The sequence below is a fragment of the Galleria mellonella genome, unplaced genomic scaffold (assembly GCF_026898425.1).
Source record: "Galleria mellonella isolate WM207_F2 unplaced genomic scaffold, CSIRO_AGI_GalMel_v1 utg38, whole genome shotgun sequence".
NCBI classification, from domain to species: domain Eukaryota; kingdom Metazoa; phylum Arthropoda; class Insecta; order Lepidoptera; family Pyralidae; genus Galleria; species Galleria mellonella.
In genome coordinates this window covers 4,979,282-5,004,087 of record NW_026442090.1, presented here as the reverse complement: position 1 = coordinate 5,004,087, position 24,806 = coordinate 4,979,282, and the positions used below count along the sequence as shown (strand labels likewise).

At 32.4% G+C, this 24,806-nt stretch overlaps 2 protein-coding genes across 3 annotated transcripts; both read right to left on the bottom strand.

Annotated features, from left to right (window-relative positions):
• Positions 1 to 2,989: 2,989 nt before the first annotated feature.
• LOC113522439 (MFS-type transporter SLC18B1-like) lies at positions 2,990 to 13,040 on the bottom strand. Its single transcript, XM_026908115.3, has 12 exons — positions 12,482 to 13,040; positions 10,353 to 10,593; positions 10,190 to 10,263; positions 9,482 to 9,698; positions 8,943 to 9,033; positions 8,299 to 8,533; positions 7,198 to 7,296; positions 6,658 to 6,753; positions 6,157 to 6,328; positions 4,928 to 5,123; positions 3,569 to 4,074; positions 2,990 to 3,157 (listed from the first exon to the last, which is right to left on the bottom strand). The coding sequence occupies exons 1-12, from the start codon at positions 12,775 to 12,777 to the stop codon at positions 3,077 to 3,079; spliced, it is 2,304 nt and encodes a 767-aa protein (XP_026763916.2). The 5' UTR covers positions 12,778 to 13,040; the 3' UTR covers positions 2,990 to 3,076.
• Positions 13,041 to 14,921: 1,881 nt separating this feature from the next.
• On the bottom strand, positions 14,922 to 24,661 carry LOC113522794 (eukaryotic translation initiation factor 2A). Of its 2 annotated transcripts, none has more exons than XM_026908608.3 (12): positions 24,502 to 24,661; positions 24,287 to 24,428; positions 23,172 to 23,307; positions 22,285 to 22,364; positions 20,860 to 21,038; positions 20,140 to 20,294; positions 19,715 to 19,799; positions 18,999 to 19,172; positions 18,505 to 18,682; positions 17,435 to 17,688; positions 16,791 to 16,969; positions 14,922 to 16,390 (listed from the first exon to the last, which is right to left on the bottom strand). In XM_026908608.3, exons 1-12 carry the CDS (start codon positions 24,524 to 24,526, stop codon positions 16,265 to 16,267), a joined length of 1,713 nt encoding a protein of 570 aa, XP_026764409.2. In that variant the 5' UTR covers positions 24,527 to 24,661; the 3' UTR covers positions 14,922 to 16,264. The 2 variants fall into 2 exon arrangements, with proteins under 2 accessions (XP_026764409.2, XP_031769797.2); XM_031913937.2 differs by having other exon boundaries at positions 16,791 to 16,966.
• Between the last annotated feature and the right edge of the window lie 145 nt (positions 24,662 to 24,806).

Below are 24,806 nucleotides of genomic sequence, written 5' to 3'. Positions count from 1 at the left end.
TATTTGTTGACTGTTGAACACAAGCCTCCTCCATTGCCAAAGGAGCGCGACCATTCCTTTAGTTGGGGGAATTTAGCCAGTAGCTACCACGCTTAGCAGGCGGATTAATTTGTCTTTTGATGATGTTTTACGAGAGACGCTGGTGCCCATCTTTCGATTATTAAGTTCCCTTAGTCACCTCTTACGACACCCACGGAAAAGGCGTAGCCCATTCTACGCCGGGCCTATATGGCACATTTAATAGACAATGGTTTTTAATATATATAAATAGGGTCAGTATGTTTTATAATTACTTAGTAAAATTAGGTACTTACTTATATAATTATTGGAAGTTGATAATAAAGATATTTATTACCAGTTGTTATCCCTCGCTACGGTCATATAAGTTAGCTAGCGTACAATTTGGAAACAACGTTTCATCCAAAATATTTCTCGCGAATCTCGATCTATTGCATGCATTGCATATCATGTGATGTACACAATATTTATTTACTGCACACACCACTCGGGAGAAAGTACGTTTCCTAACTTGTATTTTTTTTAATTCTTTTAATTTGAACCACAAATCTACATATAAGTTTTAGGATTCATACCACATTTTTTTGTTTGTTTTTCTCGGTAAAAAATACTCGTAGGTACTTAGTCTGTCTAGGGTATTTATATCTGTTATTCTTATTTTGCATAACTGTAGAGTTTACCAGGCTATCAAGAGTTCCAGGAAAGAATTGTGAGTATAGAAAAGGATGCGAATATACTTGTCTTATTCTATCTCACAGAGGGTCGCCATTCACCCTCCCTGATTTACATAGTTCCCTCGTCCTGTGTTTATATACAATAGAAATAATAATTTTGTAGACTGATGCCCATTGATACAATGGATGGAATCAATATTATCAAGTTACAAAATATAATTTTTATGAATTATATATATAAGATTCGCGTTTCTGGAATACTTTAACTTACATTTTATTAGTAAATAGGTTTCGGATTAGGGCATACGGATTTTGTTGCTTGAGTCTGTAAGGAAAAAGTATTTTTACCTCAACAGTAGTATGTCACCCTAGTAGTCAGAACGCTGTATCCATTCAATATTCGCCGCCATTTTATATTGGCGAGTTTATATGAATGTGAATGAAGGATTTGAATAATAAGTACCTAATAAGTGTTCACTTACTTTCGGAAACAATACTGTTTCAGGTTAATAAATAGAGGCACTATTCACCTCATTTATTCATTTGACATTATAACAATTATTTGATACTTATTACAGTGACTTAATTGATATCAGTTTAAATCTTCATTTACTTTAATAAAACTACATTTTGTTCATAAAGATACGGCTAATAAAAGTTTAAAGTTTTGTTTACAGAAAAATTATTGTTAACGCCAATTCGTGTTTTAGCATAATTTAAAGTTGTTCCTTAGAAAGGTAATTTTAACCAAAAAATGTTCAATGTGATTTTTTTTAATTTAACTATTTCGAAATATTCTAATGTTATTAATGATATTTAATATTAGAATATTAAAATAAGTTGCTTTTTGAAAAATTACTTGTATGTATTTCAAAACATAGTTATTACTTATTTTGTGTATATTGACCAATATTTCTATTTGGTATATATATATTAACATTTAAATGTGTAAAGATAAAAACAAAATATTAAAAAAAATAATACCACACATACAATGATATCAGTAACAGCTTACAGGTTCATCTTTTACCCACCGACAATTTGTACAATGGACAATTTGACCAAATGTACATTATCTAGTTTCTTTCCTCGTATTCCGCTTTATAGATTAAATTCGAATTAGTATCCTATCTCTCGTGGTCCTACTGAAATCTTTTTATAAAATATTTATAAGTTATTTCCTCCAAGTAGGTATATAAAAATATTTTTAAGAAAAATTACAAAAACGATAAATATTTTAATTAGTATGTAGTAGTTGTAAATTTGCAAAAATGCGCGTGGCATTTTGGTAAAAGTGATCTAAGCTGGCTTCGCTTATCTGTGCTTTTATTTGTCTTATATGATAGATTAAATTAATTTTTAAGCCTGAGTTTGTATTAACATTCGGTCTTATCATTTCGTTTAAATAAAATCGTTATTACAAGAAGTAATAATTTCAATCGTAGCTCTCTTTATTGTTCTCGAGTTGATGAAATCAGAGAAACCTTATAAAAAATACGACGCCATTAGTTACATAAAATTAAGTGAAACGCAAATTAACTTGTAACATAAATAAATAATTAATTGTAGTAAAAACGCGTTAATAAAAAGTTAACCGCGAAAATTAAACTAAAATTATTACTATATTATTTAGATACTTATTATAACTATAATAAGGACATACAAAATTCATGAAATATTTATGTCTTTAAATTTTTCCAGATATACACTGAATGATAAATGTGTAGTAGAATAGTACTTACTGTCATACTGTGGTATTAAAAAGATATTAAAAATAGAAGAAAAAAGAGTCATGAAACACATTTACTACTTGACGTCTTTTTTTTATACTCTCCTAGTATCAATATATCCGTGATTGGTCATAGAAAATCGCAGCTTGTTTGAGAATGTTCTTGAAGATAGAGCAAAACTTGAAAAAGAACTAATCCCTAAGTGGACAGTGGTCAGCGAATAATTTGCGAAATTTCCATCACAACAAAGTCGCAAAATCGTCAGCAGAGGTCGATTTTACTAGGGTAGCAAGAATAATAAGAGCCGCTATGTTCCCGAGGGTGTATAATGGAATAGGGATGGGGTGATATATTCTATCACCCCAAACGTTAACTCCCCCTTCTTCTGTATCCTTAGTACAATGCGCGATTCGTGAAATATTTTTGCTATTCTCAAATTCCCAGGGGCTTGTTACAGAAATGTAGCAAGGAGACTTTAAAATGTAAAATACATTTTTTCTCTTTTAATACTTTTAATAGCAAATTGAGTATATTAAAAGTAGGATACTAAGATTTAAAAAACGTTGAGAAATATAAATTAATATTTTAAAGTATTTACTATATTTAAATATAATAATATTTAAAGTATTTACTTATAGTATTTATTTCGAAATGTTATACTTCGCAGGCGCCTGTAGAAGAGACTGTGACGGTACCTCGAACGTATGTTGCGTCATCTCTGCATTCACAACCATCCTGAAAATTTTTTACCATGAGCAACATCATAGAAATATTAAATATTAATTAAATAACTTCTAACTTCACCCGGAATATGTTTTGAAAAAAAAAAAAATACGAGTGCATCTCTATATGTAGGCTACGGTTTGCACTTTCTATCACGTGGGTCGTTTGCCATTCTATGTTATAATAAATATTATACATATATCAGCTACATTACTTTGTTGTTGTAAATAAATATTATATATTATTATTAATATATTTGGTCTTCACACAAGCAATTCACAACATGATAAATTGAATGCCGGGAAATAATGCACTAGACTGTGTTTCGAAATAATATTTCGGAAAATTATCCTAGAAGATGATAGATATTGTTTAAAAATATTAAATCTATAGAAGCATACTGAATTAAAATTCATATCTTACAAAAACATAATCAATCGACGAGCATGCTTGATTTTGTTCATAAAACTGTATTTTCTCTAAATTATGCTTTATGATCTCATTCGACGGATTCTTTTCGTTATCACACGTCATCAACTTCGGTACTAAGCCTTTGTTGTTTCTTTTAATCACTAAATGGTTCATATTCTCCATTACAACTGTACTACCAAATATGGCCTTCTCTAAATACATGAAATATGTATTCTCATCATCTTGTCTGCATTTTATAGTGTTATTGTTTAAATTAGAGATGTTTTCTTCTGCGTTTATATCCTCATCGACGAGGTAATTTTGGTAAAGTTCATTGTTGCGAGTAGTGTCTCGTTGTGATTTTTTGCAAGTTCTCGACATTTTTACGTAAATATTAGTTAGGCACTGAAATTTGAGGAAGTACGCGAGAACATCTGATATACTCGCAGAACCACTTTTGTTGCTCTTGTTGTGCAATAGACAAAAGTGTCGTGGCGGTGAATTGCCGTACGATGTATCTGTAACAAGAAGAAAAATAAATAGTATGTGTTTACTTATATGAGAAAAATGGTTGACGAACACATTATGTTCTACACATTCCTGGTGATGGGGCAACTAATTTGAATCCATCCTTATCCTTCATCTCGCACTGGTGCTCTGCCAGCACATACCAACAGCGCAGACTGATTAACTATTCATTTTTTATCTTTTAAAAAACCCGTAAAGGGAATTTTTAGTAATGGGGACTAGTTGTTAGCAGGTATCGGATAAATCTCTACGCGATTCCCCTAGAAATCATTCGTAATTATTTGATAGTAAATTCGTATGTGGTACTCGCTAGCGTAAATCAATAGCGCAGGTAGGATTACTATTCTATCATAAAAATCCACATTATTTTAATAATGAATGATGGAAAACTTTACTTATATTATACAGTATAGGAAATAAGCAAGACAATAAATATAACGATACAATTGTATAAATACAGTAAGGCGATCTTATTGCTGAGAGCAATCTTTTCAAGACAACCGTTATTTATTTGTAAAAGTGTAAATGGTGGATTTAACACCATATGGGGTTATTTACTAGTGGAGTGTCGACAGGAATAACTGAAAATTTAATTGATATATAAATAAATAAATAAATAAATATATATATATATATATATATATATAATATCAATAGATTCTAAATAAAAAGAATGTAGTTATGCTTGAATGCTAATTTACTTGTGGCAGATGTAATGTCAAAGGGTAAAACATTGAATGCTTTACTTTTACTTGGAATTTAACAGCGTGAAAGAGCACTATATCTATACATAATACCAGGTCATGGTGGGTATATACATTCTATATTTATGTAGACACTTACCATTCCTCGAGAGACACGAGCAGGGTGTGAGCAGCGGGGAGTTTTCAGTCAGTCGAGTGTTGGGTGCACTACGCGTGCGACAGAAGTTGCTATTCCATGTGGTGTCAGTATACGGGATCGAGTCGGATACAGATTCCGTGACTTCAACCGATTTAGAAGACTCTCGTAGCGTAAAAAAAGCGAGTGTGACTACCGCCTTATAAGAGATATAAATATTAATTAATAATTTTATTATATAATAAATGCGAAAGTTCGTAAAGACTCGGATGGATGAATGTTTGTGTTCTTTCATGTAAAAACTACTAAACAGATTTGAATGAAATTTGGTACACGGGTAGTTTTATCTTAGCATATAGGATACCTTGTGTACTGATTGCAATTACTGATGCATTGAAATATTTTTTTTTAATATATGAGATTTTTTTTAATACATCTCTACTGATATTTAAATGTAAAAATGAGTTTGTTTGTTACATCTTGGTACCTTAACGCTAATCAATTATTATGAAATTCGATTTACAATGGTGCTATTTGGAATAGAAAAAAAACATAGACTACTTTTATCCTAGTGTATAAACATACTCCGGCAACCTGGTCATGATATCATGAGTAATAACTAGTTACGTATAAATAACAAATTAAAACTGTCTGCTTGCTCCACTCTGAAGAGGTTTAGAAAAATTTCAATTATTAAAATTAATGGATAAATAATAGATTGTATAGCGATGGTTCACTTAATTTGTAAATGACAACATAATGTAGACACAATCATATGACCCAGTATTTTAATAATTTAATAACGTTGTTATAAAAGAGATCGAAAAATTTACTGAAGTATGTCACTTCCTTTAGGAAATTTATAACCTTGGAAACCATCGTAGTTAATTCTCACGATGGGCTAACTGACCTGCTTTCACTTTCACCTATCACCTCTCACTGGTGCCCCGCCAGCGTATACCGATAGCGCAGGCATGGGTTACCATTCCATTTTCACCCATTAAAAAAAATCCATGACCCATGACCCATGACCATTATAATGCTCAAATAGTACCCCTTATGTATAAATAGTACCCCGATGCATTGTTATTCCCGAAGATTAAGGTCTTATACCTTTATATCCAATAGTTTCAAACAATATTGTTTGACAATAGCACAATTTGAACAAAGGTTAATAGCTGTGTTCTTTTGTACCGAAACTATAGAAGTAATTATAAGTATAATTAACAAACCATGGTGAAGCAAGCTGCAGCACATAGAGTTGAAGAGAGAGGGAATCCGTAGTACTGGGTGAGTACACCACCAACGGCTGGACCCAGCACCTCGCCCAAGGAGTAACAGCACGACCATAAACCAGCTACGGCGCTGTACGTCGCCAGTGCTTCAGGGCAACCACCTTCGTAGCTTTTACATAAAAATAAATCGTAACGTATATATATATATATATATATATATATATATATATATATATATATATATATATATATATATATATATATATATATAATTGATTTTATGGTAATATTTTGACGTTATGTTTTTTACAGAAAGAAAGATAAATGTTTAGTAATAAAAAAATACAAAAATATTTTAAAAATAAAAATAAAAAAAAAAAACAAAAAAAAAAAATAAAAGCACTACAATGGTGCCACTTAACTGTAATAATGTTATGCTTTGTTTGGATATAACGTACTCGATAATATAAATATATAATTATAAAGTTTTAAACATACATTGAACTAGTTAATACTCCTTGAAACGTTGGCAATAGAGTGAGTGCTACAGACATCCCTAATATGGATAATGCTACCAGATCTAGCCAAAGATCTCTGAAACAAAATAACTTTATATTAGAATTATACTTAATATTAAAATGTTCTATACGTGTACATTGAAATATAGATTTAAAAATAGTGTGATTAGAGAAGTGTTGATTGAAAGACGATGTAGTAAAAAGATCGAAAAAGGAATGTTGCATTAGTTCTATCATTTGAAGAAGCCGGATGAAAGAAGATTTACGAGTGAGATTTATCAAGCACGAATAGAGCCCGCCCTAGATGGACATATCTTGACCTAATAGGCGACGTGCTGAAAAAGAGTCAAATTAAAAGTACTTGTAACCGGTGAGCTTGTATGAAAAGATTAATAAATGTGGAGGAAGAAAAACAGGTCTGTTTGATTCGAAGCATTCGGCGTTTCACTGTTTCTGCCTGTTCTAATGGGAGATACGTCTGACTGATATGTATGTATGTTCTATATAAATTATATCATACCGTGGAAGGCCAGGAATAAACGGACATGGACCAAGCAGAAGTAGTCCGATAGTGGACAAGAACAGCCCCCACACCATCATACACCAATGATTATGTACCCTGAAATAAAATATAATATCACATTTTTTTCATATATCAATACTTAGAATGGAAAATAAGCTGACGATACAAAGTATACGTCGTCTATACATAGACATGAATTGCACTATGAACATCATAAAACATACCATAGTTCACAGAAATGTTGCTATGTGTTATATGATACTACATTTTTATTTATTTGGTATTTTAGGTACTTAATAACAATTTGATAAGTTTATTAAAGCAGGAGACTAAGGAGATTGATATCTAATAATCTCAATTATAAATGCCACAAACCATTTGTTACTTTATTAGTATTTATAGTTGATGGTTTGATCCTCATATAGTAGAACAATTTCTAATCATGAGTGTGTATATATTTCAAGTATTTTTATCGGGTGTTTGGTATTTATTAGTACCTACAAGGTCTGCTTAGTTTAGGATTAGATTACCATAGTGATATATTCAGGCCCATTAATTTATGTAATCAACTTGTTTCTCAGGGATTCTTTCTTCAAATTTTATCTAATTTATTTTCAGAAATTTATATATAACGCCCACTCTTTTAGATTATCCATACCGTTTATCCATATAATCTAAGGATGAACCGATCAAATATTTATAATGGTATCTAATGAAGCGGTGGATATTGAAATGATCCCTCTCATCAACGCAGTTTTTAGTTTAATAATAATTTTACTAATATAATAAAATGGTAACCAGGTATATCTAAAATATATCTAAAAATGGGAGATATTTAAGAAAAAAATATGTGAGGGGCCACAATAAGACCAATGAGATATCAAAACAATAAATCTTGATGTGCCATCAGAAATGGTCCATTTACTAGGCTTTTCTACTGCTGAAATTAAAAGTAACGTGCAAAGAGATAGTAATAAAGTAATTAACTATGATTAAATTAATCGTTTAGTCCACTTATGGGGAGGTCTATGTTCAGCAGTAGATTATTGGGTAAATTGTAAAAAAAGCATAATCATAAAAGCTATCAATGTAGCTCACCTATCAGCAACCCATCCCCAGATCGGACTAAATATTCCGTATAAACTAGAAAATAACAGAAATATTAAACCAATCTGTTCCGTGGATAAATTGAATTGACGCAAATGTGGCTCTAAAGTAGGATCGAGGAATGCCCAGGTATTGGATACGACGACGATAACTAGAGCTGTGATTATAATCGATGGGATCTTGACAAGACGCAGTATTGATGTACTTTTGGATCCAGAAACGTATTCTGTGAACAAAATATTCTTGTTAAATCGATGTTCATCAAACTTGATTTTTCAAATATTAAAAACTGAAAACTTAAAATATACGTAAGTATTTGATATTTATATCTGCGAGAGATATATTTTCTTTTTCACCAACCAATATCGTTAGATTGCTTTTAAGTCTATTTATTTCTATGTTGTGCTCCTTGAAATTAAAAAGTTTTTTCCATACATAGGCAGTGCTAATGTCAAGTTGTTATAAATAATTTTATTTCTAATATAGTATTTATAACGTTTCATTTGGGGATATTATTAGTTTTAAATATAATAGTTTTAGGTAGAAACATCTTGTATTATACATGCATTAATTTATCATAGACACCATAGCATATTCTGTGATGTCTATGAGATTGTTCATATATTTATTATTACCTTCGCAATCAGTAAGCAAGAAGTAGTTGATGGGAACAGTGAACACCATTAGGATTCCAAGGCTGTAAAACGGAAGACCGAAGCCCCCGATCTACCTGGAACATTAACATAATTTAATTAAGTATGGTATGTTAAAAATATTTTTGGCAAGTGTATGAATTTAAGTGAAATTAAGTGTGCACATAATGTTTATGGTTATGGCTAATAAACATCTAAGTTATAGATTATAGCTTTAAAATCCAGTTCTTTTTATCACAAAATATATAATAGAATGTAGCTTTTATACTTCATATTTATATATGAAACTAAATATCAGCGTTTTTTTACTGTAAATTATATAGTCTATGTTCAATAAAGAATCTTAAAATTTTGGACGTTCATATGTGATTTATATAATTATTATTTAATAAAAGATTTTTGAGAATACTTTTTAGACAACGGCTTCTGGCTAAATCCTAATAAATTTAAAAATTTTAGAAATTAAAAGTTGCTTTTGTAAAAACAAGTCAAAATATTATATAAGTAGTTGATGTTCATACCGAGTACAATAGCCCACCAATGGCCGGCCCCACAGACATGCCAAGGCCAACAAATGTCTCTAGTATGCCGAGGACGGAGCCGATGCTGTCAGGGAACGCGTTCACTACAAACACGTAGCTGGCCGTCGAGTACGCGCTCGCCCCTAGCGCTTCCATTCCGCGCACCACGAAGCATAATGCTGTGAATGTCGTCTTATCCTCGACTAACGCAAGGGTTCTGTAATTGATTTAATGAGGGGTACCATTGGCATCACAGTATATTCTGTGATGCGTATTTTATCGTTTGTATCTATAGGCAATAGTTTTCTGTCAGATGGGCTGTCAGCTTATTCGTCATTGCATCATTCAAAAATTGTAGAGGTTTTTATTTTATTTAGTATTTTAATATTTTTAGTTAGTATTTAAATTTTATATTGTGATCACACAGCCCATAATATTCTCACAATTAAGATGAATTTAATAAAACCTCTACTGTAAGATATCGCTTTGGATGTTTTCAGGTATGAGATTTTTTAGTTAATTTTAAAATCAGGTACTTTTTTGTATATTAACAGCTATACGAAAGAAAATATTGTAAAAATCTAAAAAATTAGGGGTGCTTCCATAATTTAGAAGTACCATAATTTTAATAAAACTTATTATAATTAATTAACTCGAATCGTGTTTTTCGATAAAATTTACACTCATGGTAATTGAAATATGTCTTACCCAAACATTATATTGCAGGTACCCGCCACAAACATGCCTGTGATAAACAAAAATTTGACTCCCACTTGTGGCAGCTGAAAAAGAAACGATGAAGTTACAGGATTGTTATATTTATAAATGTAGATAATTATTTGTATCATATTTTGAAATAGGCTATACTTACAAATTTGCCAAAAACGGGTGATGTGATGAACATTACTACGGCGTAGAAACTGAACACTATCCCACACATGGTGTCGGAGACACCTTTGGCAGTGGCTTCACGTGGGAAGAATGGCGCCATAATGCTCATAGAGCAGAAGCTCATGAAGTCAACAAGGGCAAGGGAAATAAGTGTAAGGCGCTGCCTTTGGGACAGTAAACACACTGCAGTTGGTTGTAATCTCCTCTGTGTACGGACCAGTCTGTAAAAAAATAATTTCATGTAAATTTGTTCTATCATAACGTTTTTAGATACAGTTTTATATATGGTTTGCTTGTAATTTTTTAATGGAACAGTAACCCGCCTACGCTGACGGTACACGCTGGTGGGGCAACAGTGAAGGATAGTAGGTGAGAATGAAAGGGTAGGTCAGTTAGCCCATCATACTGAATACACCTGGAATTCAGCACGATGGTTTCCAGGGAGGACCACTTGGAAGTCGACCTGACAGAGTATATTGCTAGCAATGGTACTGGTAGTCCACATGAAATCCTTTTTTAACAATGTACCTAACTATATATCGCAAACGCAATGTATTTTTTTTTAGAAACGGTGGGTTACAGTGATGAATACGAATAGATGTCAGGAGTGCTTCTGCTAGTTATATGTATATTTTGCTACAATCGAAGAAAAAAATAAATTTAGTTTTAATTTTTTTTTATTTCAGTCTGGCGAAAACGTAAACTTTCATTGACCTGCACAGTATTCCTATGTCGTTATTTGAAGGCGTCTGCCCACCTGTATGTGTCTAGGTATTTCATATTTCATTTATATATCTTTTCCATAGTTGTGAATAAATATAGACAAGTGTACTTACATTAACCGAAACACTTGTTATCACTTTTATAGATATCTAATAGATAATTTATTACAACTAGGTATAGTTAAGAGATATTGTAATTAATAATACGAGTAATACCGTAGTACGTAATCACAAATACGTAATTTTTTGTCTTAGTATGTTTGGCAAAAAATAAAAAATAAATTATCATGTATAATTTAGAAACTAATCTATTCTGTCTGATCTATTAAGGGTCAGTAAAAAAAATCCATAGTTATGTAAAAATTGTGTCTGGTAGACTATCTATTAAACACTCGTGAGATTTATATCTAAAGTTTATACTTTAGTAAAATAAAAGAAAATATTAATGTATTGCCGACCTTTTAAAAATATTTTTTATATTATATTTAGATTACTAGCTACATATATACCCCGAGGCTTTGTCTCAGTGAATTAAATTATATACCTAGTACTCTATTATATCTATCTATTGTTACTAATACAACTGTATCATTACATTTATTAATTATCTTGCTTATTCCCTATATTGTGTAATACAAATAAAGTATACTAATTCATTCATAATTTAGAATATTTTCTATCTATCTACAAAATTTTATTTAATTCCGTTAATTGTTTAAAGCTAATTGCATACCTAACAGACATACATTTTTATTCATTGTTCTAGTAGGATAGCAGGATTGAACTCAGATTGGAAAATATCGTTATCCGTGTGACAACAGGAAGTCCTGCTGCGTTGAATTCACAATTCCATCCATCCATATTGTTCGACATACAATATTATATATAATGTTAATTCCCGTTTCTAATCATAAAACATGGGGGAAAGGGATTGTTAGTAATGGAGACTGAGAATCCCATTGCTAACAATATACCAACCAGGTCCATATTCATGTTAATTCCTGATGAATTCATCATGATGGGCAATATTATATATATCTATCACCCTTAATGCTTCGCCAGTTTTAGCGCAGCCGTACCATTTTCATCAAAAAAAAAAATCAAAAACATGCAGCGCGAAAGTCTAAAAGTTAATAATTTTACAGGTTACATGGAACTGAACTCAATATCTCATTTACGGAAAGTAACTCACGACTTTATTATGAATGTTTACATTAGTTTCTATTGTTCACAACTATTTATTTAATATATTACCTGCTGCTAAATGGACCTTCATGAATGGTCACAAGAAGGTAGACTTCTGTTAAAAGACGGCCTGCGACACTTTTGTGTTCGGTTTGCTCATTGTTACTTATTATTGACGAATAATATAGTCTTAAAGACTTACCTTTCTCTTAAAATTCTAATCTCCGAACTAATATCATCTGGAGGTCCACCAGACCACGAGTGGGCCCGACGCAAACCCCCAGAATCGACCAGCGACCGTCTCCCTCCCCACGTGGCGGCTAACTCTTCTGCTCGAGTCGACGACTTTATCATTTTACTATCAAATACAATTTCGAAGGATTCTGTCTTATTACTGTTACTATCATTAAAAGCGTCACTACTCGAACAACTAGTCTTTTGAGTTCCACTACCCAATAATGGAGTTTTCTCATCAGTATCCTCACAGTCTTTGTCCATAATTGCACAATAGTTCACGCAGTTGCTCCTGCGTGGGTCAATCACGGAATATGGAATTCACCAGAGTACGATGTGTAATAATAGCCGATCGTAAACAAATCGAGGCGCTATCGTCGTGTCAATACACCAGGCTCCAGATTACCGACTGTTTTACTTGCAGCGAACACCACAATCAATTTAATTTATCGTTATCTTATCGGATGTAAATAAAGCTCCGTGGATGGAGGGCATGTTATTATATGTACTGATCGGTACGCGATCGGTTTTGGTGTCGATACGAGCTGGTATGGTGTATTTTTTTGTTTATCTACCTACATGATAAGAAAAATATTAGGTGATACCTGTAGGTAAAGTAATAAATTATGTTGTCCAACTTAGAATTTGTATTTGATCAATTTCTAATTAAATTTATTGTTTAATGTACTCGTATGTATGTAGGTAAAAAGGTTCCCAGTGAAAATCGTTTTTTTTTTATTTAGGTGACGATTACTATTTTTTATTTCGTCAATTCGTTTGCCATTTTAAGTTGCGTAAAAAATTATGTACAAGTCAAAATACACTAGGTTTCACTCATTATCATCGTCATATCGGTCGTTAATTGTCTATTGCTAAACCATCGTGCTAAATTCCAGGCTGCTTTCATCCTCACTTATCATTCTGTACTGGTGCACCGTCAGTGTATACCGTTTTTTTTTTATGTGTGAAAATGGAATGGTAACCCCGCCTGTGCTAGCGGGATACGCTGGCGGGACACCAGTGAAGGGTGCAAAGATAATCATGATAGTTTCCAGGGGGAACCGCATGGAGGTCGACCTGGTTGGATATATTGCTAGCAATGGGATTCTTAGTCTCCATTACTAACAATCCCTTTCCCCCCAGTGAAGTACCGTTAGCTCAGACGGGGTTACTATTCCATTATCATCTATTAAAAAAAAACTGTCCTTGCTGAACATAGACCTTTCCCATATTTAGGGGTTTAGCCAGTAGTCATGCTTGGTAGGCGGATTGATAACCGCGTTAGGCTTTATTTTTTTTTATAGATGATAATGGAATAACCCTGCCTGCGCTATCGGTATACGTTGGCGGGGCACCAGTGATAGATGACAGATTAGGATGAAAGTAGGTCAGTAGCATCATGATAAATTCCACAAGAATTAACCACGATGGTTTCCGGGGGAAATCACTTTGTTGGGGAGTATAATGACATTCTCAGTTCTATGGTAAATAATAAATAAATAATTGTCTTATAATAGTAAATAGCTTTCGTATATTTAGATAGAAATTATGCAATGAAAAACAAAAGAAGAACAGTGACTGATAATATAAAAATAATATATGGCTATCAAAGGTTTGTAATCTTCAACACACTTGGAGGTGGACCTGATAGGGTATATCGCTAGCAATGGGACTGTTAGATCTCATTACTAACAATCTCTTGCACCGCTTTGGTGATGTTGTAAGAGGGACGCTGCTGCCTATCTCTCGACCGTTAAGTTCATTTAGTTGCTTTTTACGTTATCCACGGGAAAGGAAGGGGGTGACTCATTCTGTGCCGGGACCATACGGCGAACTTTACTAAAACAGCTGAAATAGTCAACTGCCATAGAGAGTAAATCTATTAAATAAATGGCAATGAAAGCAACGTTATAACTTCTGTTTGCATGAGACGAATAAGAGCGACATGCGGCGTCTTGTTCCTTTTCACGCGTGCACTAATAAAAATCTGCTGATGGATTTGATATTTACAATGTACTCATATAGTTTTAATAACTTGATGGGTTAATTAATGGCGAGTCGTTAATTTCGAAATAATGTATTTATATGACTTAGAATGGTAGATGCTAAGAGCGGACCAAATAGAAAATTGTATATTACCGTCGTCAATAGCTCTGATACATTTTATAGAATCTGTGACGTCCTTGTATTGCTGTAACGCTTTCCTATCGAAATTCAAGATTTTGTTCTGCAACAATCCAACTTCAATGTCGGCGAAATTATCATGGAATTTATTGGGCTAACATGGGAGTAAATCTTTTTTAAAAAAAAATATTGATTCAGAATTAGCAGAAGAGAACATAATTAAATAGTTGCAAACAACTTGGTAACTTCCTAATACAGTAGGTATTGTAATTAAAAATAAAATACAATTGTACTAATACTTTATTTAACACATTTTATACTTTAGAAATTATTCAACAGACACTGTAAAAAAATATACGAAAAATTAAGAAAACCTGATCAATCAATCTTATTATGCTTGATTATTTATATATAGTTATGATTAATGCACTCCTTATATTTTCAGTCACGCTTATATAAAGTCATAAGATAACTTTATATTTTCACTTACATAACTTTAAATGGGTATCAATTTCATAAGTATTTTTGTCTTGTTAAGATATTCTTTAAATTGATTTATAATTGTTTTATTAACAGGACAATGGGATCGATTTGGAGGCGCCATGTTTTAAATTTATGGCTAAAATTAAAATTTCAATTTGATATCACAGGGAAATCTTTATTGTAAGGATCAATATGAAATATTTTTTTAATATATTTACGTCTAAATTATTACAAGAATTAATTTATTATAGTCCATAGCAAATTATAATGTTAGGTTAAGAAATAGGTTTAGAGAAATATCATCTCAGAATCGGTCCCAATGTTTATTTTGAGCATCCTATTACACGGTGTGTTTATCTGTCAAGTTTAATGGCTTACATTTTTTTTGTTGATTTCCAACAAATGTTTTTTTTTTCTGGAAAAAATCTACAGTTTCAGTCATAGAATAATCTCTTGAAAGGATGATAATGATTTCTAGGGAAATCACAGAGAATCTCTGAAAGAAGGTAGAGTCAAGAATATGAAAAATGCAGAAAAATATATCAATGTACCTGTCTTTTTTCTTTTTTTAACATTGATGTACATACAACGAATTTGAATAATAAAAAACTGAAAATTATTGTGAAAACATAAAATGTCTTATAGATAACTTGATAACAATCGATATTCACCACTTTAGCGCATTATATTTAGTAGCAATATGTACCTAGCGTACTTTAGATATCAAAGAATACATGGTATGTGTTCTGTATAGTGATTTTATATTTTTTTATACCTTATAAATAGGACCTTCAGCAATTATGTAAGTATAAAAAATATATTCAGTTATACTTAGTATAACAGTTTTAATAATGGCCGTACTCTCATTTCATATGTTGCGATTGGTGCAGTATACTCTGATAACATTATACATAATAAACCATTCATCATGGCGTGAACAATCAATAATATCGTGAGTTTAAGTAACAAGAAAAAAAAAAGAGCAACTAAAATTAAAGGTAAGTATTTGTAGCTTATAAATATAGCTTATTAACAAAAAAAGAGGCACTTACAAATAATCATAGAGTTATAGAAATGACAAAGAAATGTTTAATAATGATATATGGATTTGTAACAATGTTATACGGCCGTTGAGCTTGGGAGATCATAATCTCAACAGATCTAGTTCCTGTTGCAAAGCTTGTTCATTTTCTATCTTGGCAAGCTGGTTCAGCTCCAACTGCTTGCCAGCAGCCTTCTGTTGTTTTAACTTGTCTATATCACTCAGTTTCTGAAATTATTGAATTACAAATATATACCACTGAACATATACATACACACATACACAGCGTCAAACTAAGAATTTGTTCTACAAGTTATAGTACAAGACAAATAACAGACAAAAAATTTAAAGGTAACTTGGTCTACTCAGGGTTTTGTTTAAATTCGGTATCTTTGAAACTAATGAAATAAATAAAGCAAATTTATAAATTAATGTTGAAATGAGATGAGTGATTATAGAGTAGTTAAAATAGTCAAATATAAAATAAATCTAAAGATATCTGGTTGTTTGCATTTAAATGCAATTTCATACATAGATAGACTATATATCCGGAATTCGCATACAATTAGTATAAGATAAATATATTTGTGTGTTAAAGACATACTTTCAACTGTACAATTAAATATACCTTGTTAATATTTTTTATTTTCTTGTCCTTTTCTGGGTCCCCGGTAGAGACAAAGGCAGGTCGTGGCGTAGAGGGGGGCTGAGGTGGTGGGGGGTCGCCGGTGGCGCGTTCTTCAGCTTTACGAGCTTTTCGCGCCTCACGCTTCTCCCTTTGTTTAATAGCTTGTTTAGACGGTCCTGCTGTAATAAAATAATTATTATTATATCAGCCCTTAACTGCATATTGCTGAATACACGCCTCTGGGGGGAAAGGGATTGTTAGTAATGGAGACTGAGAATCCCATTGCTAGCAATATACCCAACCAGGTCGACCTACTCGCGGTTCTCCCTGGAAACTATCATGGTTAATTCCTGGTGAATTCATCATGATGGGCTAACTGACCTGTTTTCATTCTTATCGATCACCCTTCTTCACTGATGCTCCACTAGCGTATCCCGTTAGCGCAGGGCGGGGTTACCATACCATTTTTACCCATAAAAAAAATACACGCCTCTGCCATAGGAAGTTGTATAATGTACTCTTTACTTTTATCCTGGGGTAACATTCTTAGGTGGGCATGGCTCATCTTACCCTATTTAAAGACACCTATGCCTGTGGGATACAAGAGGTCAAAATGTTCAGATAAACAATGTAGATGAACTTACCATTAGCAGTTTCGCCGGGACGATGTGGTTTCTCATGTTCATGTAATGTGAAAGTGGAAGGCTTATTTCTCGCGCCTGGCGGACGATACGCTCCAACTGGCTTCGGCGTAGTGTCCTCGATACCTTTAGGGGCGGTCCTGGACAACTCACTTTTTGGGTAATTCCCTGGCCGCCACGAGATTGCCAGTAAGTTCTCTTTTTCTTGGCAAACGCGTTTGTGCATAAGAACACCGGTGTAGTGCCAAATTTTGTACCTAAAAATCAATAACCTTAATATACTTAAAAAAAAATTCGTTATAATTAAAGAGTAAAATAAAAAAGAATCATTATGTCTTCCTCAAAATTATCCCAGCCATTCATTATATCTGCCGTTATTTGTCCACTGCTAAACATAGGCCTTCCCCACAGACTGCCATAAAGAATGGTCCCGAGTCATTTGTATCCACCAATTCCTTGCCTCGGCCATTCTTTTTTCTTATTTTCTTCAGACAAGTAATTTCATTTTGTGACACGTTCTCCCCGCCATTGAGCAACGTCGACCAATTTTTAACACTACTCTGTAGCCGAAGGTTTTAACGCCGGTACACACGTCTAATCCTAAATTAAAACTTGATACTTATTAGTACTGGTCAAATGAACTGGGGGAAAAGAAATCCTTTTAAAAAAAGGGAATCCTTTTAAAAAAAGGGAATCCTTTTAGGTAGATATCCACGCAATTCTTTCTGGAAACCATCGTGGTTAATTCTTGTTGAATTCATCACGATGCGCCAATTGATCTGCTTTCATCTTCATTTACCATCCTTCACTGGTACACCGCCAGCATATATCGATTACGCAGGCAGGGCTACCATACTATTTTCACCCATAAAAAAAGCACAGTGGTGAACAACATATCCATTGTTCTTATGCCGTCTTACTTTTTCTATGCCACATAACTTGCATTGTTCTTATATATATTTATTTATACATATTATATTTATATATCATATATAGAAGGCATCCCGTCACCAGTATTAACAGCGAGGACAGGATACCTGAACAAATACACCTCTAACTAAAAGAAAACATACCCGTTGCCGACAGTGAGCCGGGGGTAAGTTGTAGCGGTGAAAAAGGTCTCGCCGCGCGGGTCCCACTGTAGGCTGGTAGTGTCGGGCGCGGCGCACGAGCCTAGTTTCTTGTAGCCCTGCATGTTCCACACCTCAATGTGACCAGTTGCTATGTTCCCAAACCCGCCTAATAGCATATGTGCGTCGGAGTTAAGGATTTAAATAATATCACACGAGTGACCATGTCAGTTTTAAGTATAGATAGTTAATATATATATAGATGAAATTTAAATTATAAGGATATTTTTAAGGGCGCTTCCTTAACTCCCTTAATCCATATACTATCACAATTTGTCTAGCTGTCGAGTTCGTATAAGTGGCTTAACATTTTTTTGTCGTTTCATTCCATGTTTGTTTAAAAAAAAGTATACCGACAGCGCAGGCGGGTTGCCATTTCATTACCATCCATTAAAAATATAAAACAATAAATATAATAGCGTATATTAAAAGGATATAATTTCCTTCTGGTGGAAAGTAAACAGCGTTCCATGCTCCAGTGCCAAACTCATACAGAGGATCACACTTTGCGTTGAACAGCGTCGCTTTGGCCGGCGCGTGGCCGTACACTGCTACCCACTCGTTAGAATTTCCAGGGTTCCAAGCTATTGCGTGAATGGGGCCTTCTTTACCTGCAAAATACATCAACAAAAATACAAATTATTTTTTGCCATATTGTGTTGCTTAAGTTTTCAAAAGAATAAAAAAAAGTAAGTAAAGAAATACTTTTGAAAAAATATTATATAAGAGCTATGAGTTTAACTGATATTTCAAATTTAATCTTCTTTGTATGGTTAAACTTTTAGTGAAAATAGACAAAATGCTGTCATGATGGTGTGTTTGATTCTATTTTAATTATATATCGTCATAGTCGTAGAATACTGACGGATCTGACAAATAAATACATATAAAGATCCATCAGTATTCTACGACTATGATGATATGTTGAGAAAATTACAAAAAAATAACACAAGTCTTGGTAACCACTTAACCATGTATGTATGTATGTATATATATATATATACATATATATATATATATATATATATACACATACACACACACTTCGGAACGTATTTGGTTTATAAATTTAATGATTATTTTCTAATTACATTTTACTGTTATAAGTGCCAATTATACTTCTATTTAGTGTAAATAAGTACCTAAAACTTACTAAATGTCACATTGCCAGCATTTCCTTTTACGTCACCGAATGATAATGACTGTTTCCCATAATAAGAACCTCCAGTTTTGTCCACCTATAAAGAAATAGTATTTATAACAACTATATACATACGTATCATTGGTATTACATAGTATTACAACTTTAATATTATGGATAAAAGCGAAATTATTATAATATCAACTTTTCCTCACTTTGTCCACATGTTTTATAAAAAAATGTTTAATTGTATATAACTCTTCTTCAGAAGAATGCTAATGACTTCAATATCGCCTTGTAATCAGGTAATAAAAATAATGAGAGAAAAATTAATAATAATGCCTACTACAAAGCTGCTGTTAAAAAAGTTTATTGCTCAGGAATGGCATCACATGTAGGACATCATTATATTGTAGTAAGGTATAAAAAATATTTACATCAGTCTGTGTCATCGCAAAGACGTTAGTGCCTCGTCTATTCCAGTAGAAAGTAGCTTTGTCAGCCTGGAAGGTCGAGCGGCTTACGACTGACTGCATTATGTCCAATTGCGGGTATTTTAGCACGCGCCACGCTGAAGGTTGGCCTTGCTTCCCTGTGGATAAATATAATATATACTGCTGAGTACTAAATTAATTGATTGATAGTGAATTGTGACTATGGTGTATGGACATCTGCAATGCCAATTATAGTTGGTAATATATTCATTTAAATATATTTACACAATTATTAGTCCAGTAAACAGTGGAATTATATTGTATTGCAACAATAAAAATTCGCAAAATAGGAGGTTACCCAGTTTTAAGTTACTAGGAATTCATATTTCATTTAACTTTAATAATTAAAAAAAAAAACCCATTTTACATATTATTATGGAAAATTAACAGTTATATAATTTGCAAATATGAATCAATTTATGATAAAATTTTAAATCAAAATAGGAATATTTTAGTTTATCAAGTTCAGTCTACTTTAGTTAGCCAGCTATACAGACTAACAAGGCATTCTTAGTAGTATAAATTACAAATATGAATTATGTTGGTAACTTATTAATTTATCGGGTCAGATTGCTAGTTATTTCCAATTAAAAAAATGCAAAATCTTTATCATTTTGCCCCCAAAATTAATCAATACTGATGTTTTAAATAATTTTATTTTACCTAATGTAAAAATGGCCAAATAGTATGAGAGTCCTGGACTAGGTGACAAGCTGAATGACTTGAGTTTGTCAGCTTGCAGGTGTTGCACATAGCGGTCAAATTTGCCATCTTCATAAAAGAGTATCCTATTTGTCATCTGAATGCTAAACAGTTTCTCATCTGATGACCACTGTGGCTCCCTAAAATAATTACAGATTAAAATTAAGCTTAAGTTTTGAAACAATACCATAGTGTAAGTGCTATATAATCGCACTAATTACTATGTCCTCAAGCTAGGATACTATGTGTTAAGAGGAACTAAGCAACAAATAATTAGAGTTATAATCCAGAACTTGTCAACTGAAAAGTTTGTTTCTTAAATTGGCAGTTCCCGACATAAACTAACACTTTACAAATGTAATACAATATTTATTTATCATCATTTACTGATGCAATAACATATGGTTAAAATAGACATATCTTTAAGTTGTTTATTTATTTAAGAATACATTGCTCACTTCACTTAGTTCCCCAAAATATGTAGTGAGCCATAGTTAAACTACTACTACTGCTAATGATATAACTCAACATTCAATCTGATAATAAAAAAAAAATTAATTTATTTATGATAATTAAGTTAACAATAAATGACAGAAAATTTGATTATGTAAGGTCTGTCCGGAAAGTTCGTATAATTCAAATTATTATTAGTTCTGGTCTGATACACGCCATCTGTGATTATTAACGAAACCCCGTCGGCATGGAGCCCGCTTCCGTTGAAGAGCAGCGCGTCGTATCAAGTTTCTCTCGAAACTCGGCAAGAATTTTTTTTGCTCTCAGAACAGTAATGATGCTGTGAAGGATCCAACCGTCCACAAGTGGCTAAAAAGATTCAGAGAGGGCCGATGTTCGGGGGATTGTCCATCAAGCGTCCCTCCAGGCCACAGTTGATGGAAAATTCACGTCGGAGCCTCAAAGCTCGTTGGCACGAGTTCGTCCAGAATTGGCGCGAGAGGGGCGTGTCACCACGACAATGCCCCTGCCCACACCTCTCTTGTTGTCCGTGATTTTTGAGTAAAAATTCCATTACGGTAAACACCCCCCTATTCGCCGGATTTGGCCCCGTGTGACTTCTTCTTGTTCCCAAAACCAAATTGGTACTTCGGGGGCGGCATTTGGGGGACATAAATGAGATAAAAAAAGCTACGACGGGGCAGCTGAGAAACCTACAACCAGAGGACTTTCAAGGAGCCTTCTCACAGTGGAAACGGCGTTGGCATAAGTGCATTATGTCACAGGGGGAGTACTTTGAAGGGGATAAAATTGATTTACCTGAATAATTGTAAAATAAAATTTTTAAAAAACTTTTATACATTTCCGGACAAACCTCGTAAGTACATATAATTCAAATTATTATTACTCATACATATTATTACGAAAACTTACCATCCAGCTTGATTTTTCTGGGTAAAAGATCCTACACATTCACCAGTAGCTGACTTGTAAACATGGAGATTTGGTTTACCCTGTCAAAATATATTCATTATAATTATTATAATAACAATAAGTAATAAATAAATAATAGAAGTAAGGGGCATGACATTTTTTATGTGATGGGTTTACACATTTGGTCTTAACTCATTTAACAGAAAGTGACAGCTAGACTCATGAAAAAAGTGCTCATAAATTAAATTCTTAATCAGGTAAATTCTTAATCTTGTTGTTGTGGTAAATGTAAGACTTGATATATCCATATTATTTTAAAAAATTATGCAAATATAAATGACAATGTGAGTAATGGTGAGTTTATCTCTTAAAAAACTTAACAAATATTTAAAGGGGCAAGTATATTTTGTGATGATTATACTGATTTATTTGCAGTATTTATTTATTTATTTATTTATTCATTAGTACAAATATGTGTACATGGCAGACTTAATGCTAAAAGCATTCCCTCCCAGACAACCATAGGGAAGTGTCAGAATACTCAAATGTGGTACTTGTAATTATTGATATACATACATACTAAAATTACATATATAAACAAATAAATATATATAAATAATAAATAAACTTACACAGATATGACATGTACTATATTATACATGAAATTAAGAATAATATAAAGCACTTACTGCTCGGATAAAGTAAAAAAGTGAGTATATTATTTATACATTCAAATCACAAATATTTTAATCAAAATAAGTGTTATTTTTTTTATTCCACTATCATTAACAGTAGTATTTTCTTTTGCCTCAAAAATGAGTAGTTGTGTGCATTAATGGCAAAAGAAATAAAGAAAATATAATACAATTTCATATGTATAATAATACCTGAGGATTGTCTTTTGTCATGACAAACAACTCCCAAACCATGAAGTAATTATCTAAAGGCGAGAAAAACATATCCTTGATATTTCCCTCTATGGTTGCAGCTGTTGTCCAATCTCCACATTTTATTATTTCAGCCCTAAAATCATATTTTTCAATAACAATACTAATTACTTACTTGGTAATAAATAAATATTCTAATTACTTATTCAAATGAACTATGTATGTAACTTATGTACAAACACATGTCACCATTATCATCATATCAGCCATTATCTGTCCACTGCTGAACAAAGGCTATATGAGGAACAGTCCTGAACTACCTGCATTCACTGACGCCCTGCAACACATTTAAGGCTGTTACTTCATTTAGTGGGCATCATCCTACACTGTTTGCCCATACAGGGTACTCAAGAATCTTTCTTTCATGTATGATGATTAAATGGCAATAATATTATTAACATTACATTGGTATTATTTTGTTTATTAATTTTACTGTAGAGCACATTGCTTTGGCTTCCTCTTAATTAAGGTTGGTGCAATATGTCATCTTTTTTTACTAGCTCACATCTCTTTATGCATATACATCATCTTTCACACAATCCTTCAATTTTTTTATTGTAACTTTCCTTTTTACTTTTATATTATTTTTAATTAGAATTAATTTATTATTTTACAGATTTTGTACTACATAGTATAATTATTGATAAAGGTCAAAAGAACCTTAGTTCTTACTATACTTATGATTTTATAAAGATAAACTATCATTAGAGTCAATTCCGAGGAACCACTCTATATTTTAACTTTAGCATATTACATACAGATAACTAATAACAAATGTAAAATTGTTCAGATTAATTTCTATTACAAATATAGTTTACACTAGCTCTTAGCATATAAATTTCGGTAAAATATTATTTAAGGATCAGAGTAAAATGAAATTTTAGTTTTAAGCATAAATAAAGATAGTGCATTAAAATTCCCATTACTTAAGGAGGCTAGCCTCGAGTTAGTACCTATTTTCTCTCTTGCAAAATACCTATATAAAAGGTAACGCGTATTTATATGTATGTATTTATAAATATATAATGTGAATATATACAAGTAACATTACATACTTTCTATCACTTCTGTAAGCGAGATATGTGCCTTTAGGACTGTATATAATACTCCGTATGTTCGGAGTGGTTTCATCTCTAAGGGTTGTTTCTCCATATGGTTCTTTGAATTCAACAAGAAAAATGTTTTTGTTGGTTAGACCTGTAATAAGATAATGTTAATTTATAACCTGTCTCATGATATAAATTAAAAGGAAAATAGATTTTCAATTCACCGGTAATGTGTGGAGTGGCTACCATTTTAGTTATAATACTATTCTAAACTGTTAATTATAAGATTTTCATTTTACAACACTTTCTATTCGCACATTTTATAAAAAAAATAGGTAATGTGTTTTCTTTTACATTTGACGTTAGTCGGGGATTAGCGAATGAATGAGAATAAAGCCACAGATTAAGAATAAGTGACATTCAAAATGAATGATAATGATATGACAGTTAATTATAGTTTAGATTAAGAATAATAATAATAATAACGACTACCATAGATATATAAATACATTCAGGATTTTTTTTGTCT